The sequence below is a fragment of the Falco rusticolus genome, chromosome 7 (genome assembly GCF_015220075.1).
Source record: "Falco rusticolus isolate bFalRus1 chromosome 7, bFalRus1.pri, whole genome shotgun sequence".
NCBI lineage: Eukaryota > Metazoa > Chordata > Aves > Falconiformes > Falconidae > Falco > Falco rusticolus.
In genome coordinates, this window is record NC_051193.1 from 63,891,969 (window position 1) to 63,908,309 (window position 16,341).

The window sequence follows — 16,341 nt, forward strand, 5'->3', positions numbered from 1 at the left end:
TCCCTAATGAATCCAGTCCTTCCTTAAGCCTAATTTTCTTCCTCATTGTCAGAGCCTCAGTTCACAGTTCTACTGAAGCCAGCACTTCAGGAAAAAACTCTCGCATATTAAGTACCTCGTTGGCCGCACAGCTGATTTTTCTGACCAGCACACCAGATAAAACCGGTTGCATTTGGAAGATACCAACAGCTACCAGTTCCCACTAATCCCAGAATCTTGCATAAGAAAGATGGTAACAGGGAGGCCTCTCTCACCCTTTCCTGCACAGGGCACTAGAAACCAAGTGCCCAGGACTAGTTTGAGAACTTGGAGAACATCTTACGTGTGCAGGAAAGGTATTTTGAGCCAGCCTACACTATTACAGCTGCAGCATGCACAGCTGAAGTGACGCTCATTGGCTAGGATGATCTCGGGTCACAACTGTTGATAAGATCTATAGATAACGGCAGCTCGCTGCTCTTCATGAAGTTCCCGATCCAGGGCGCAGCAAAGCCAGCATTACGTTAAATCTTCAGAACTCGCCAGCCCAGCTTAAAGCGGGCTGAAGACCTCCATGGCCCGCCAGCCCCGCAGAGCGGCACAGCCGGCGGGAAGGCGGCCGGCCGGTGCGCTGGGGCTCCCGTCCAGCCCGCACTGGCTGCGGCCCGGCCCGGCCACCAAACCCCGCGGCCTTTCCGCCGGCCCCGCTAGACCGACGGCCCCGCGCAGGCGGCGCAGCCCAACGGAAAGCGAAAGCTGGAGGCCGCGGCGGGGCAGGCACAGTCAGCCCCTCCCGCTCACCCCGAGCCGCCCGGCCCCGCCGCGGCCCTCCCGGGGCGCCCACCCGCCCAGCAGCCCCAGAGCCGGCAGCGAGGCCGCCCGCGCATCCCCCGCTGCCACCCGCGGCCGGGCCGGCACCCCGGGGGCGAGGCGGGGAGGCCGGGACACGCCTGCCCCGCCTCGCCCCACTCTCCCCGCCGGAGCCCGCCCTCCCGTTTCCCCGAGGCGCGGGAGGGGAGCCATTACCGAAGGCCCCAGACGCGGCGCCGGACCCGCTGCTGTGCGCGACCGGCACAGGCTGCCGCTGCCCCGTGCTGGCGGCCGGAAGTGACGCCACTGCCGGGCCTTCCCGGCGGGGCGGGGCCCGGGAACGCGCCGTGACGTCACCGGAGGTGGCGGCGGCAGCGGCGGCAGCATGGTGAGCGGAGCGCGGCTCAGGGGCGCCGGGCGGGGGGTGCTGGGGTCTCTGCCCGATCCGTCACGGCTGCGTGCCTGTCTCGTTGCAGGGGAAGCAGAAGAAGGTGCGGAAGTACGCGGCCATGAAGCGCATGATCAGCCTCCGGGACCAACGCATGTGAGTGTGGCTGCGGCGGGGCCCGCTCCCGGGCGGGGCGGCCATCCCGGGCCAGGCCTCTCGCCGTGGCCGCCCTTCCCTGTCGCGCTCTCCCAGGAGTGCCTCTGTTTCTTTGCAGTAACGAGAAGGACCGGGCGAAAGGCCCGGTGAAGAAGAAGGAGGACCCGAGTGCCATCAAGGAGCGGGAGGTGTAAGTGCTGCGGTGTTCGGGGGGGCCGGCCACGGTGCCCCAAACCGAGGGGACTGGGAGATGGTGAGAGGCCCGATGGGTCACCGTGCCACGCTGCCGTGTGTTATTTCTGCTCGTTACCCTTCCTTTATTCTGTGCAAGTTCTAGGATTGGATGTTTTAATTGCAACTAACTGATTTGAATTCTTTGCTTTCCTGGCAGCCCCCAGCATCCCTCTTGCTTGTTCTTCCAGTATAATACCCAGTTGGGACCCCCTTACCACATCCTCGTTGACACTAACTTCATCAACTTCTCCATCAAGGCCAAGCTGGACCTAGTGCAGTCGATGATGGACTGTCTCTATGCCAAGTGTGAGTGTCTGCAGTGCTCGCAGCTTCTTCTGGACCATGTAGCACCATGGCGTGCACGTGATGTGCTTTATCGGCCTCACGCCACTAGCTGAGGATAATGGAAAACTTGAAAAAAGGGATACATGCCATAATCATCGAGCTCACTGTTCATGGCAGTGGTAACCCTGGAACTGTTTGTGGTTTCAGTCAGACAGTGGTCTTAAATGCTAATCTCAACAAAGGTAAAGCATTAGTAACTTAAAAATCTAAAATTGCCGTGGCATGGGCAAACTCAGTGGCTCTACATTTCATCACTTTGCAGTGTTATTTGTTCTCATAGGTTTAAAACTGTAAGTGATATGTTATAGAATTCCATGGTAGATAGTTCCTGGGCATGTGGGTAATATGCAGGGGTCTGTGAAGAAATACTGCTTGCTTTTAATACAGGCTTTTTTTACGTGTAGGTATTCCATGTATCACAGATTGTGTAATGGGTGAAATTGAGAAGTTAGGGCAGAAGTACCGTGTGGCGTTAAGGTAGGTGCAGGGTGTTCTTTTCCATTTGTGGAACTTAATATTTTAATATAAACAAATGAAAAGCACTTTTCCATGATGGTGCTCTGGCAGTAGAGGGTGTTGCAGAGTCCCAAACTAGGTTTTCTTTCTCTGGCTGTACGAGATCAGTACAATGGCGTGAGTTTTAGATTTTTTAAAAAAAACCTGAATGCTAAGTGTGAGTGCACAATGTTGATCTGTAAATATTTTTTACTCCTATGACTTTCAAAATAACTTTCTCCTGTTTCTCAAAATATATATTTTTTTTTTATTTACAGAAATTTCTAAAAATTAAGAAGTGACCCAAGTTTTATGGAACCCTTCACTCATGCCTCATGTTATTCTTATAGGAGTAGGTAGCATGTACTAATAATCTAGAGCCAGGTTATTGCGTGATCTGTACAAAACTAGTCCAATGTAGTTCATGCTGTCCCGGTGTACCAGTCATGTATTGTTCTTTACTTTTTATTTTGGCCCGTTGTGTTGTAAAGTATCTGAGTGCATCCCTTAAACAGCTTTGATGTTCTCTTTCAGAGAGCGAGTGAAGTGTTCCTATATGCATATGAACGGTCAGATACCAGAAGTTCTAGTTCTTCTCACAGATAACTTGTTTCAAATGACTTCATTAGGCAGGAGCCTAACATTGTAGGGATCTTGAATCCAACTAACAAGTAACCTATAAGAATTAGCTGAACAAATTTCGTTCTTTTTTTGCTCCTTATCTCAATTGACCTGTTGTGTACCTTTCACTCCATCCCTTCAGCCTTTGTTTTGAGAGTAACGTGCTGTATATCACAGAAAGGGGCATTCCTGTTCCTCCATACTGTGTTATGGTACACTCCAGCCTAATTGCTGTGATGCTGCCTTATGTGTCCCCACAGAATTGCCAAGGACCCTCGGTTTGAACGCTTGCCATGTATGCACAAAGGGACCTACGCAGATGACTGCTTGGTACAGAGGGTCACTCAGGTATTTCTGTTTCTGAAATTTTCTTTACTGTGCTAACATACTAAAAATTCCTGAACCTTCCTAGTTACTGATGACTTAAATTTCTCACAGACTAACTGTAAAATCTCACTACAGGACAGTTTCAGTCCCTAGCACAACTTTATTTGAAGCAAGGTATAGTCTTCCCTGAGCATTCTTGTATAGGACAGCACCAAGAAGCACTTGGGGTGGGAGAGCTGTTGGCTGGGAAGGCTGGACAGACTTTGGATGTTTCTACGAGTGTGTTTGGATGAGCAGAAGGACATTACTAGTCTGCTATGGAATTCTGTACAAGTCCTAGTTACACCTTGCGAAGGGCTCGTAGCTCTTGTGTTAAATGAGCCCACCCCAATAGAAGTTTTTGCTCAGCTTTGCCTCCTTTCTGTGAGTTCACTGGTGTTGAATCTTGACTGGCTTCTTTCTCTGCAGCACAAATGTTACATTGTGGCCACAGTGGATAAAGAGCTCAAGCGGAGAATACGAAAAATCCCAGGAGTGCCTATAATGTACATTTCCAGGCACAGGTAAGGGGCCTCTGACAGGGAGGAACACCACCTGGTACGATCTTGGTCTGACAGGGTGAGGCCAGTGTTTCCATAGATCAGTTCTGCTTACCAGCAGCAGGACTACCAGGCAGATGCATTCTACAAATCGTGAGGAAAAGAACCTTTCTTCTTCCACATTCTATTTGGTAGCTTTGTGTACCCTCAGCTATGTGATTTAATTTGTTTCTTAGCAAAAAACTAAACCAACTCAGAAGGATACTAGTGCAGCAATTTCAATGCAACAGATTTTTCCAGTACCTTCAAGTACTGGCTTACTTTATTATTTTTTTTTTATATGCAGTAGGACCAGTGATCTACTGTAAAAACATTTGTTTAAATTCATCTGTTCCTTCCAAAGCACTCGTAAAGCCTAGACTAAGAAGTCTTTACTCACCTTTGTCATATACAGTGTTGTAATTTTTCCTCTGCATAATGTACAGCCCAGCAGATCTATCTTGCATCAAGCCTATGCCAAATTGTTTCACAGTATGGTAGATCTGTTTGGTAGCATGGTAAGGAGATAAGTCAGGGTGTGGAGAGAAAAGGGCCAGTGTCTTCAGATTGGATGGGAGAGATACTGGAAAGGAGGCACTATGCTAGCAGTGGAGACAATGAGTCTAGTAATGCAGACAAAGCAGTGTATCAGAAATGTATAAATATACATAAATATGTAAAGTCTTAACTGATCTATAACGTGGCTCAGAAGATTTTTCTCTCAAAATGTCTTTGCCTCTTAACTCACTCTGGCTACAAATCATAAGTTGAATGGCCAAAGTTTTATTTGCCATGGTGGCTGGCTCTTGAATCCTAAGTCAGATCTTATCACCAATTTTTTTCCTTCTCTGGAGACAATGAGTTTTTGAGATGCCCAATTTCTGAGTTTGAGGTGAAGGATAACAGCAGTCTTATGAAAGTTTTTCACTTTTGGAAGTAATATTTTCTTGCTGGGTATCTGAACTGCAGATAGAAATGCGGCAAAGCTTGTTGCTGTTCAGTCTCCTGTAAGCCTGTTGCTGCATGGGGAGAGTAGAAATGTGGAGCAGGTTGTCTTCATAGGTTTTCCCTCCTTCTTTCTCAGATACAACATTGAGAGAATGCCAGATGATTATGGAGCACCTCGACTCTAATCTGTTCAGCCAAGCCATCAATGCCAGGACTCAGAGCCAGGATAAGGGTCTCTCTCGTTCCAGCCCTCCTGCTTCCTTTTTTTGCTGGGACTCTGCACATAGGACTGTGGGTGACATTGGACTGACATCATAGCCTTGATCTTCCAAGAAAAAGCTACTTGGAAGAGTCTGGTTTTATTCATCCTTGCTCTGACTTGGCCTGACTACCTACAGCTGGGAGAAGCACATGAGAAATAGAGGACAGCAGTGTCTGGAACATACTTAACTCTCTCTTCATTGGGATCATTGGAAAAAGTGATTTCAGCATTCTAAATTAAATATTGGTGATGCAACTCTGGCTGAGAATGAAACCACAGATACTTCAGAAGTTTTTTTATTGCTGCACCTGTAGATGGACTAATACTCCTCTGGGAAGCTCCCTCACACCTGTGCCATGAGCAAATCAGAATCTGCATTCTGGAGAAAAGGCATCAGATCTGCACCAGTTGGTGTGCCTTCTCTGGGCCAGCGGTCTGGAAGATTTTAATTCAGAATTGATAAGCTCTTACTCAACTGTACAATGAATGAAGTTCAGTTAAGTGTCCTGCTCAGATTCCTGTGTCTGTACTGGGTTAGCTGGCAGCCCGGTCCTTTTGCATGCAGAGTGCTGGCAGGAGGGCAAGGTTGGGCCAGGACAGATCTCTCCCTCGTGTTTGCTTGGCACCTATGCACCTCAAAGCCTTATCCCTTCCGTTAGGTGTCAGGGAAGAGCAGGAAGGTATCAGACTGTGACAGGAAGGTGTCAGACTGGGGAAGATATTAATGTGGGCTTGAAGCAGAGTTGGGGGGTGGAGGGGGAATCAGAGCAATGGCAGTGGATCAAGAGTCACACAGACCTGCAGCATTTGCTGCAGGGAAGGAAGTGGTCAGAGGAGGGAGGAAAAAGAAGTGGTTAAGCCACATGGAGAAATGCAGGGGAAAAAATACTTCAAAGCCATGACTTTGCATTCTCGTATCTTCATTACTTTTTAATTTTTAGCAATATAATTTGCTCTTCTGATCTCTGCGGTGAAGAGAATTGTCTTAAGACTGAGAGACAAGAGAAAATATATGAGGGTCACAAGGAGCCAACGTGCCAAATCATGCTTCCTGGCCAAAATGCTGGAGTTGAGCTATAGTGAAGGGGGAGAATTAAAATCTATATTCTTGGTATAATTAAGAAAACTTCCAAACTTTAAGAGTTTTTTATCCTGTAGTGCCTGGTTTGGCTGTAGAGAATAGCTGAACTCAGCTGTCTGTATGCTGGACACCATACAGCGATGATAATGCGTGCTGGTAACTTTCTTGCCAGCACTCTGCCTCTACAGATACTACAGAAAACTTTGGGAACACATCAGACTCACCCTTCATATTGTCTCTTTGCTTGCTGCAGGCTCACCTACTAAACTCATCCCTGAAATAGCAGCATACTGACACTTGCAAAACAAACCCCCTTCCAAGCTATCATAACTGAAGTTTATCTTCTCCACCTTCAGCCAGCAACCCTGAGATTTTACACTCGGTGTGTAATTGTACATTTCAAAAATAATATCCTTGGTTTTCTTCTCTCAATCCAAGTCACATTTCCTTAAGCTAAATGTATTGTCACAAACACTTGAAGACCATGTTTAGTCAAATGAGGACTGAGAAACCGTTGTAGAATGAGATCTGTGTAACTTTGTTTTCTGAATAATTCTGGTGGTTTTGAAAGATTTTTTCAAGTACAGAGTTAACTAGAATTGTTCCTGTGCAAATAACTTCACTAGAATTAGCCCAAATGGAAGGAGGCTGGAGGAGAAACGGTCGCTCCTGGTAATATTGGATAGAAATCTTTTTGGCACTGGAGAGGAGGTCAAAGGCACAGCAACATGATGAATTTGGGGGATGTCTATCTGCCAGCAGAATGCCTGTTGGAGGGACTTCATGAAAATATATGTATGTAGCATGAACTGTGGGTAGGAATCAAAGCAAATGTGTCCATTTACTGAAGTGTTTTACTCCTTAAATTAACGTTCCAGTTTTGCCTCCTGTTGCTAAAAAGGCAGATTACAAGGAATAGGCACAAGGCAATTGCTAAGGAAGTCTTAAGAGGGCTGGAGGATTAGCAGCAGAGAGAAAGTATTGGCAGTGAGAAAACCCATCAGGAAATTTTTATTAATTGAGGATAATTGGCAAGACAGATTAACTCGAAAGAGCCTAGTCAGAAGAGAAACAGGACAGGAAAGGACCACCAGAGTAATCAGTTGCTTCCCCTGCAGTCCCAGGGAACCTGAGTACCAGACACTTGGTTCAGAGGAAAAATATTTACTCCATGCAGACCATGGCATCCCAACCTCAGATCCAACTTACAGTATATCAAAAGGAGGAAAGATTATAACAGGAAAGAGTTTGGTAAGCGAGAATGCTTTGATGTTCCTACAAATGCAGAACTCTGCCAGTCCAAACCAGAAAAGAAATTCTTTCCTGACCCAACTCTGGCAGTTGGTTTAAACCTGCACATGAGTTAAGATATCAAACAGATGCCTGCAGTGTTTCTCGGTAACTCCAGGGAATCCGGCCTCCCCCTTAACATCCTGTCTCTTGCTGTAGCCAGTTTCCATAGCTTCAGAGGACAGAACAATCAGAAAAGCCACAAAAAAGGTCTGAAGTTATGCAAGGGATGGGGGAAAAAACAATTCCTGCTTCTTTCTGGGGGCCACCAGAAGGCCCAGGATTGCTGAGCATTCCCACTGGGTAATGTGAAGAGATGTAAGGTGCTGATCCAAGATGTGACAGTGGTTAATTGAGGGATAAGTGAAATGTGGTAAAATAGCATTTAGAAGCAGGAAGAGCACAGACTATTAAAAAATGAACTAAAACTAGCATGATGACATATATTAATGTTACAGACTGTAATAGACTAAAAGGGCATAATGTGGACTTAAAAGGGTTGCTTTAGGACAAGGTAATGTTGGGTAAAGCCAATGTATCTTGGCTGGCAGGAGGCAACTCTACTGCGGCACGAACCAGATTTGGGTATTGACAAAAGCATCTGTCAAGTTATTTGGAAATCACAGTTTGGCCTCCTTGATACAGGCTGGAAAACAGTTGCTGCTGAAGGTGGTTGAGTGCATGTATTTCTTCATAAGGGGTGTAAAAGGTTTCTTTGCAATATTGAATAACCACAACAAACAGCAAGAAACAAGCAAAACAGCAGGAGAGACGTGCCTGCAGGAAATAACGTTGAGTAAACTGATGACAAGAGAACTCGCTTTCAGTGAACCAGTCAGGAGGGTAAGTCAAAGGATGTTTGCAACGGGAATTCCTTATTTTGAAAGAACGGGCTTTCAAAAGCTTAGTGAGTAAACTGGTCCAAAAAGCTTGGGTATATAGGTGTCAAGTACATGTATGATATGGAGGAGATGGGGGCTAAAAGCACAAATGCTATCTGGAAGTCATATTTACTGCAAGAGAGATCTTAAGAGTTGCACCACCCTACACAGAAAAGGATTAGATGAAAAGAAAGGATGCTGAAGAACAGAAAAAACAGGATACTAAAGAACAGAAAAGACAGTTCTATATGTATTAAATTAATTAAAATAGTTTCTTTAAAGATTTGCATCTTGTAACTTGAGTTCATGCTCTACTTGAAGCTTTTCTTGTAGATTCATGGCGCATCACCTCCAGATTCCCTGTAACTATAAATGAACAAAAAAGTCCGACTTTTCCAGCAACTGGGACAACACTTATTTATACACCTAACAATCTGTTTTTCCTGATTGGAAAGGCTTTGGACTTTTCCTCCAACACCTGCCTTTCTCCGCTGGCCAGGGATCCTTGATTCACCAGCCCCAAACCAGAGACTGAACATCAGTAATTGCTCAGGTTTTCTGTTCAGGAAGGAGGGCAAGCAGCGGGACACCACAGCGCTGGTGTGCTGCTGAGCAGAACAGCAGCCACTAGGCTTTGCTGCTCAGCTTACTAGAATTGGTATGTCCAAAAGCTCCTGTCTATTCTCTACAATGGGAGTTCAGCACTTCGTATATAAACCTTTGTTAACCGGCTATGGAACATCTCTCTGTTTAACTTGTTACTTCAGTGTGGGAAGAGAGAAAGGAGGAAAAATTCTTCCCTGCTCCTCGGGGGACAGTTGCTTCTGGAATGGATGGGGCGGTTTCACATATCCGCTGCTCTGTTTGCCTCTCGCGTTTATTACAGCGTATATTCAGCGTATGCAGTGAAAACACAAAATCCTTCGCATCGATTCCAGGCGGCAGATCCCCTGGATCGCCCCCTCCCCCGCACCGCCCTTCGGGGCGCGCAGACTCCCGAGGCCCAGCCCGGCCGGGTTGTGGTTGCGCTCGTTTCACCCTTCAGTCACTACGACAATTAATTAGCTCCACCGGGGCACCGGCTTTGGCGCGGCCGCGGCGCAGCCCCTGAGGAGAACGGCGGGCAGGCGCGGAAACATGGCCGCCGCCCCGGGGTAACCGAGGCCGCCGGGCCGGCCACGCACCGCCTGGCTCGCAGTCCCGCGGCACCCGCCGGCTCGTCGCCCGCCGACACAAAATGGAGCCTCGCTCCGCCCCGCCCGCCGGGGTGCGTTCCATCTGCCCTCCGCCGCTGCCTGTCTCTCACCCGAGCCGACCGGGGGCTGGCGGGAAGCGGGGCAGCGGCGCTCTGCACTCGCCTCCGCCCCTCTCTATACGCTCTGCCGCCTCGTTAGCGGCCTCCCCCCCGCAGTGCCGGAAGTTTCCCGCTAGGTGGCGCGGTGCCGGCGCCTAGCCCCCGGCGGGGGAAGCCGCTCGACGCTCTAGCGCGCCGGGCGCGCTCTATTGCCCGGGAGGGCGGAGCGCGCCCCCGCGCAGGCGCCGTGGGCCGCACGCGCCGCCGCCGCGGCCTGTGGAAGCGCCGCGGTCCGCTCCCGCAGCCCCGCCATGTACCCGGCCTGGGGCTTGTACGGGGCGGCGGGGCACTACCCGCCGCCGCCGACCTCCATCCCGCCCCCGCCGCTGCCCATCCCTCCCCCCAGCGTGCCGCCTCCCGCCGTCCCGCCGATGCCGCTCCCCAGCTACCCGCCGCCGGGCCCCGCGCCCCCACCCGCCGCTACCGCCGCCGCCCCGCCGCCGCCGCCCGCCGGTACCTCGGGGTTCCTGAGCCTGCAGGAGCAGCACCTGGCGCAGCTGCAGCAGCTCCAGCAGATGCACCAGAAGCAGCTACAGTCCGTGCTGCTGGGGCCGCCGCCGCCGCCGGGGCCGCCCCCTCCGGGGCTGCCGCCGCCGCCGCTGCCCGGCTCCTTCACCGACTGGCAGCAGCCGCCGCCGCCCGTGCCGCCGCCGGTCCGCAGCTACCAGAAGCAGTTCGCCCACCGCGAGCCGCCGCCGCCGACCCGCAAGCCGCCCGCCGCCGCCCGGGAGCGCGACGGCCAGGAACCGCCGGGCGGCCACGGCGACTGGGGCGAGCCGGTGCCCTCCTCGCCGGTGCCCATGGACATGGAGCTGTCCTCGCCGCCGCAGTCCCCGCAGCCCGCCGCCCAGCCCTACCTGCCCCCCGCCCAGGCCTACCTGCCGCCCCCACAGGCGGAGCCCTACCCGCCCCCCGCCCAGCCGCCGTCGGCCCAGTCCCCGCCGCTCCAGCCGTACCTGTCCCGGGCGCAGGCCTCCCAGCCGCCCCCCTCCTTCTCCGAGCCCCCGCCCTCCTACCTGGAGCCCCCGCCGGCCACCGCCTCCCAGCCCTACCTGCCGCCCCCTGCGCAGGGCTACATGGCGCACCCCCAGCCCTACCTGCTCCCCTCGCAGGCCTCCCCCTCGCAGGGGGCGCAGCCCGGCCTGGCCCCCTCCATCCCCCCCCCTGCCAAGCCGTCGCAGGCCCATTTCCCCCCGCCCCAGCCGTCCCTGCCCCTGCCCGCCGCTGCCCAGCCGGAGGCCGCGCAGGGCGCCGCCAAGGAGGCCGGGGGCGCCGAGCAGCCGGACCCCTCCACCATGACTCCCCAGGTAAGGCAGGGCCAGCCCCGCACTCACCGGGGCAGCGGTGGCCGCTGGGCCGGGGCCCGGTAAGGGCACCCCGCGGGTGCGCTCGGTCCACGTAATCCTGAAGGATTCAGTCTGCCTTGGAAGCCCGGGAGCGACATGGCTCTGGCCAGGCTCCCTAAATTCTTCTTTACCCCGTGGTGGTTGTCAGGATGTAACAAACTATCGTTTCTCCAGAGCGGATGAGTTGTTTAAGGGACAGTCTGACTCCTGGCTGAATTAAATTTATTTGGTTTTTTGAGGGAGTCTCTGTTAGTCTCTGGAGAATTGTTTTCCAGCGTACAGCGTGTGGGCAACCTGCACCAAACCTTTGTTGACTTCATCCAACCTGTTGTGAGATGCAGCACTCTGCTTAGTGCCCGCTGCGGGATGGGTGCTGCCTGTCTTCAGTGCTGCCTTCATTTAGTTTTCTCATGGGATTGTGTTTCAGTTGTCTGATTGATGTCAGAATCATGACTTTTAATCTTGCCATACGTTGTTAAAGCTGCAAAAGTGTTCCTGTCACGGTACATTGTTGCCCGTCACTTAGACCTCTATGTTTTGTGCTACACGTGCTTGATCTTCTGGTCTCAAATTGTATGGGGCGTTGCAGGAAAATGTTCTGAAATGCTTTTGAGGTAAAAAATATTGTTCATGCTGTGTGCTTTTTGTGTACACTAGGGCCAGAATGCCTGCAAAATGTTGGCATGCTTCACTTCTTAAAGGTGGGCAGCTCCATTGAGCTTGACATTACTGTTCGTGTGCATTGAGTTAGGGACAGGCCACTTGCTTGAGGTTAAGCATGCACAAGGAGACACATGTGGCGAGGTCCTCAGCTATGTATGCAGGTCAGGCAGATTGACTGAAGCTTTTGCATGGTTTTAGGGTCAGGTTGTAGAGATCCGGCTGCTGGAACAAAGCTGAAGTGCACACTTTGCATTGAGATTATTAAAGTTTTAAAAGACAACTGGGTTTGGCAAATTGATCTTAGGATTTTGATTTGAAGCAAAGTTTGCAGATATCCTGAAGTCACTGACACTTTAAATGTTAATCGTTGTGACACCTTTTTAACTGTGTCCATTAAAATTCCATACCAATACCTGAGTATGTTTGGGAATATATAATAGTTAAGTTTGCACCATATAATTAATCACTGCCTAGCAAAGGGGTGCTTTCAGTTCATGCATTTAATTTTATGAAGGTTTTGGACAGAACTAGGTGATCTTTTACAGTGATAGCAATGGTGTTGTCTCTAAAATGACCGGTGTGCAACAAACCAATCTTACACATTGAGACGAGATACTGTTTTATTACAGATGCGCAGGTCTGGATGCTAACAAACCAAGCTAGCATACTGCTGTACAAAGTTACAGGCGTTATATACAAAATCTTATCACACTTGCCCTGCCAAGAAGGCAGGTCCATCTAGAGGATTGACTACACATTGGCATATCCATTACCTAACTTACTACTAGGTATGCTCGCTGAGGAAGGGTCTTTTAGGGAGCCTAGGGCTTTCCCTTAGGAGTGTGACTTTTAGTATTATAATGAGGCTAATTCACTTCTAGGGGAAGGCTAAAGACCATAAGAGCTCAGAGTTTTAACATAAATAAGGTGGTCTAAGTGATGTGCATGGCTTACATCAGGAAGATAGCATGTTCTTTGTTTCTCCCAAAGCTGACTCGCTTGATTAGAAGCCCAGTCATTAGTTGTTCTTGATGACTCTGGGGGTCAACTTGATGTAAACTCTGTGCACATGTAGTTAAGCACTAAATCAGAGTTCAAGAATTGAGGAGTTTTAGATGATAATGAGACTCATTAATTTTTTTAATGACAAAACCCTGAAAAATCAGGTGTAGAAAGTGATGTTAATTTGGTATTGAGGCCACTTGCTGACTTCTTAAATTACTGAACTTAAGGCTGAACAGTAAACTGTAATTCCTCCCCCCTGACGTAGCCTGCAATTTCATTAGTGTTATTTAATTGTTCTAACCACTCTCTCCTTTCCAGAAGTCACAAGTAATGCATTATTGTGGTGTGCACATAGAAGCAGCAGAATACTGCTGAAGTTTGTCTGGTGTATGAGTGTTTATACAAACAACTTCTATCCTGACTAATTGGATTACTGTCATGCACAATTCAGTCTTAACGCAAAAGGAGTATGGTACTTTTGCTGATCATAAAATCGTATAACAGATTGATACAATTTTGGCTGTCTTGGGCTGTAAAATAAGACAGGATTTGGAGCAACAAGTCCTTAAGCAACAGGAGTAGGAAAGCAAAGCATAGTGATGCTTTCTTGCTAATGGTCTTAAAATCCAAGTAGGGAAATACTGTAAGTTGCCATGTATAAGATCCTGTTAAGCCTTTGTTTAAACTGGTAATAGAAAACGATTCTTTCTCATCCCACAGTAACAGTGGCTGCAGCCACACAGATCAGTGTTTTTCTCTTAACGTAGACAATATTATGCAATTTGCCATGAGTTAGTGTTTTATTATTTCTCTTTCCTGTCTAAAAATAAGATACCACTCTTTGCCTTGACAATATTGTGAGTTTAGCATGGTTTCTTACATGGGTGTGCAGTTGGATTAATTTGCTGGATTCTTGTGTTTCTCTACAATCAGTTGCATCTTTTGTCAAGTCCTGATAAAAAAACCTGTGGTATGCTCCATCTAATATTCGGGTGCTGAATGCTGCTGTTTATTTGCAGTAGTAAACAAGTATGTGTGGGTGCCACTGTACCCATAAATATGCATTTATCTACATCTGTTGAAACTACCTTAGCTTTACCACATTACCTCTCAGGAGTCTGCTGCACTCTTTGAAATCCCCCCTTTGTTTTATAAAGGGTGCTAAGCCATTCTTTTGCCGTCTTTACCAGAAAAGGACCAAGTGTTCCCCAAAATAGGCATTATGTTATGGTCTAGGGTCACCTAAATTAATTTCAAAGTAGTCTTTTGGTACAGGCTCTGCGTTAATATTTTTAGTGGTATGTCCTGCGGTCAGGAGCTGATAGTTTTGGTTTCAGTGTTCCCTGTAGAATGCAGCAGGTGTAGTTTCTCGGACAGCCAAAGATGGAAAAATGCAAGTGTTGATGCTGCTGTGCTTCTTGGGTTTAAGGATCGTAACTGGACTTGAAAAATGACAGTCATCGTGAGAAGATGAGCGCTCAAATAACTGAGCTTTTCACCATCAGGGATTTTCTACACTAGCACTTCTGTTTTGCTCAGACTAAGCTGTAGAGATCTTCCTTTCCACTTTTCTTGTGCTTCTCAGATAGAACCTGCAATACATGTGTCACTGACTTCATCTGCTACAAACAGTAGGTGACAAGATGTTATCACAGCTCTTTGTGTGAACCCCTGGTCATATTACGGGTTTTGGCCCTTTGTCCAGTTGGTAGAACGAAGAGAAAAAACCAAGGATCTGCAGAGACAACAATTTTTTGGCAGTAGAACGGGTGCTCACCAAGCACAGCATCCAACACTGTCATGGTAAATCCACCTTTTGAGAGGGATAATTGAATCAGCTTCTGTATAGCTGGGGATGTATACTCCTCCCTGGTGTTGAAAGTTGCACTTACTACAGCATGTTGTTGAAGGCTTCAGAGTGTGAATTCTGGAGTGTGGATGTGTATCTTCCACCCAGAGCCATGGCAGCTCTTCTGAGTCATATTCTTGTTAAAAAGATTCTTGGCAGGAATTGCTGCAGGATCAACATAAAGTCCAAGAAGCATAGCCTCTCCTTCCATTGACCTCATCTCCAAGTTACAGTTCTACAGAAGTACTTTTTTAAAAATACAGCTCCGTGTTTAATTGCGCCTGCTAGATTACTACCAGTAGAAAACATCATTCCTTATTTGAGAGTAAGGTAGGCTTTTGGAGGAAGCGTGCGCTTCTTTTAAACCTGTTTTAAGATAGGCAGAATGGTTCAGTTTTGAGAAATCTCATCAGACAGTACCTACCGCTTTGTTATTGTCACACTTGTATTTTTAAATACCTGCATCTTTTCGATTCTTCTGTTTCTGAGTGGGCTTTATCTAGGTGTCTTTTCTTAATTGTGCATGCCTGGACGAGAGGGAAGAACAGAATATACGAAAGAAAAAGAGCAGTCACATTCTCGGAGGTAGTGGGGCTGACAGGAGAGCACGAGAATGGTTGCACTAGGTCAGACCAAAAGTATGGTATTTTATCATTGTCTTTGACAGTGAATAAAAGCAGATGCTAAGAGAAGAACTTAAAAATCAAGTGTGTAGTGGTAGTTCCTAAAATATAGGAGCTGCCTTAGCTGCAGTTGGTGTCATTTATTTTTAAAATCTGTAGACTTCTCTTCGATGAGCTTATGGAGCTGTGTCTTGAATCCACAAAACTGTAGCCCTTGCAGTGGTCTCTGACAGGGACTTTGGTAGCACGAGGCCATGTCAGGTGAAGAGCTGCCGCCCACGTGTTTTAAATCTGCGTCCTGCTAGTCTGGTTTGATGCCTGGTATTTCTTGCGTTGGGAGAGATACAGAACTGTCGGTTCCTGTTCAGGTCTTGTTAAGAGGTACCACTTCTTAGGTGCTGAGATACATACCTTCAGTGTTTTGTTCTTTATGTTGGTGGCAGCTTACAGTGCTTTGAATCTACTGTCATCTGCCTGGAGTACTCTAATTCTAGCCTGAAATAGTTAAAATTGAAAGCTTGGTCACTTCTTAAGTGAAAATTTTTTTGGGGTGCAACCATCTCTACTTACCTCTTCAGCTGTTCAATGAATAAGAATTAACGAGAATTCAGACAATAAATAATCTTTGCTATATGCTGGGTTCTGATCGTGCTTTTCTCTGTCACAGGCTTCATTGAAATGTCTCCACCACAATTTCTCAGCTGTCATTTTTGCTCTACTTGATGTGCATTCTCTGTTTCATTCTTTCTTGTACATTTCCTCCTTTTTCTCTTTACTGCTCCCTTACTCATATTTATCCTACATTTTCCCTTCATTTTACCTAAGTTAGTCTTATAGTAAGTACCTATAGTTGTTAGGAATAAAAAGCACTAAAAGTATGGTACTTATCACATATCTGTAGTAATTTGGTTTATTGTTGGCCATCTTTCTGCTTTTCATTATTGTTCTCTTTAGCTGTAAGCTTTTTGAGATAGGAAATCTGCTGTAGGTGCTGTGCCTTATGTAGTGGTTTCTGAATTTTGGTTTGTTCTTCTGACATCCATTGTAATACTGTCGATGATGAAGGGAGTTTTCCCTCAGATTTTAATACTACTGTAGAGTATAAT

General features: G+C 48.1%; 3 protein-coding genes across 11 annotated transcripts in view; 2 read left to right on the forward strand and 1 right to left on the reverse strand.

Annotated features, from left to right (window-relative positions):
- AREL1 (apoptosis resistant E3 ubiquitin protein ligase 1) overlaps positions 1-1,116 on the reverse strand; it is a 24,365-nt gene extending 23,249 nt beyond the window's left edge. For all 3 annotated transcript variants that reach the window (XR_005105196.1, XM_037393522.1, XM_037393521.1), the window contains exon 1: positions 1,006-1,116. The gene's annotated coding sequence lies outside the window, so the exon portion shown is untranslated. The remainder of the gene's footprint in view (positions 1-1,005) is intronic.
- FCF1 (FCF1 rRNA-processing protein) lies at positions 1,083-5,658 on the forward strand. Its single transcript, XM_037393525.1, has 8 exons — positions 1,083-1,177; positions 1,266-1,333; positions 1,452-1,523; positions 1,725-1,873; positions 2,317-2,389; positions 3,289-3,376; positions 3,824-3,918; positions 5,018-5,658. Exons 1-8 carry the CDS (start codon positions 1,175-1,177, stop codon positions 5,064-5,066), a joined length of 597 nt encoding a protein of 198 aa, XP_037249422.1. The 5' UTR covers positions 1,083-1,174; the 3' UTR covers positions 5,067-5,658.
- Positions 5,659-9,946: 4,288 nt separating this feature from the next.
- The window catches only part of YLPM1 (YLP motif containing 1), a 38,754-nt gene continuing 32,359 nt past the window's right edge, over positions 9,947-16,341 (forward strand). For all 7 annotated transcript variants that reach the window (XR_005105226.1, XM_037393973.1, XM_037393974.1 and 4 more), the window contains exon 1: positions 9,947-11,056. Coding sequence is in view for 6 of the 7 variants with exons in the window: in XM_037393973.1 (XP_037249870.1) it covers positions 10,001-11,056 (1,056 nt within the window). In the remaining variant the exon portion in view is untranslated. The remainder of the gene's footprint in view (positions 11,057-16,341) is intronic.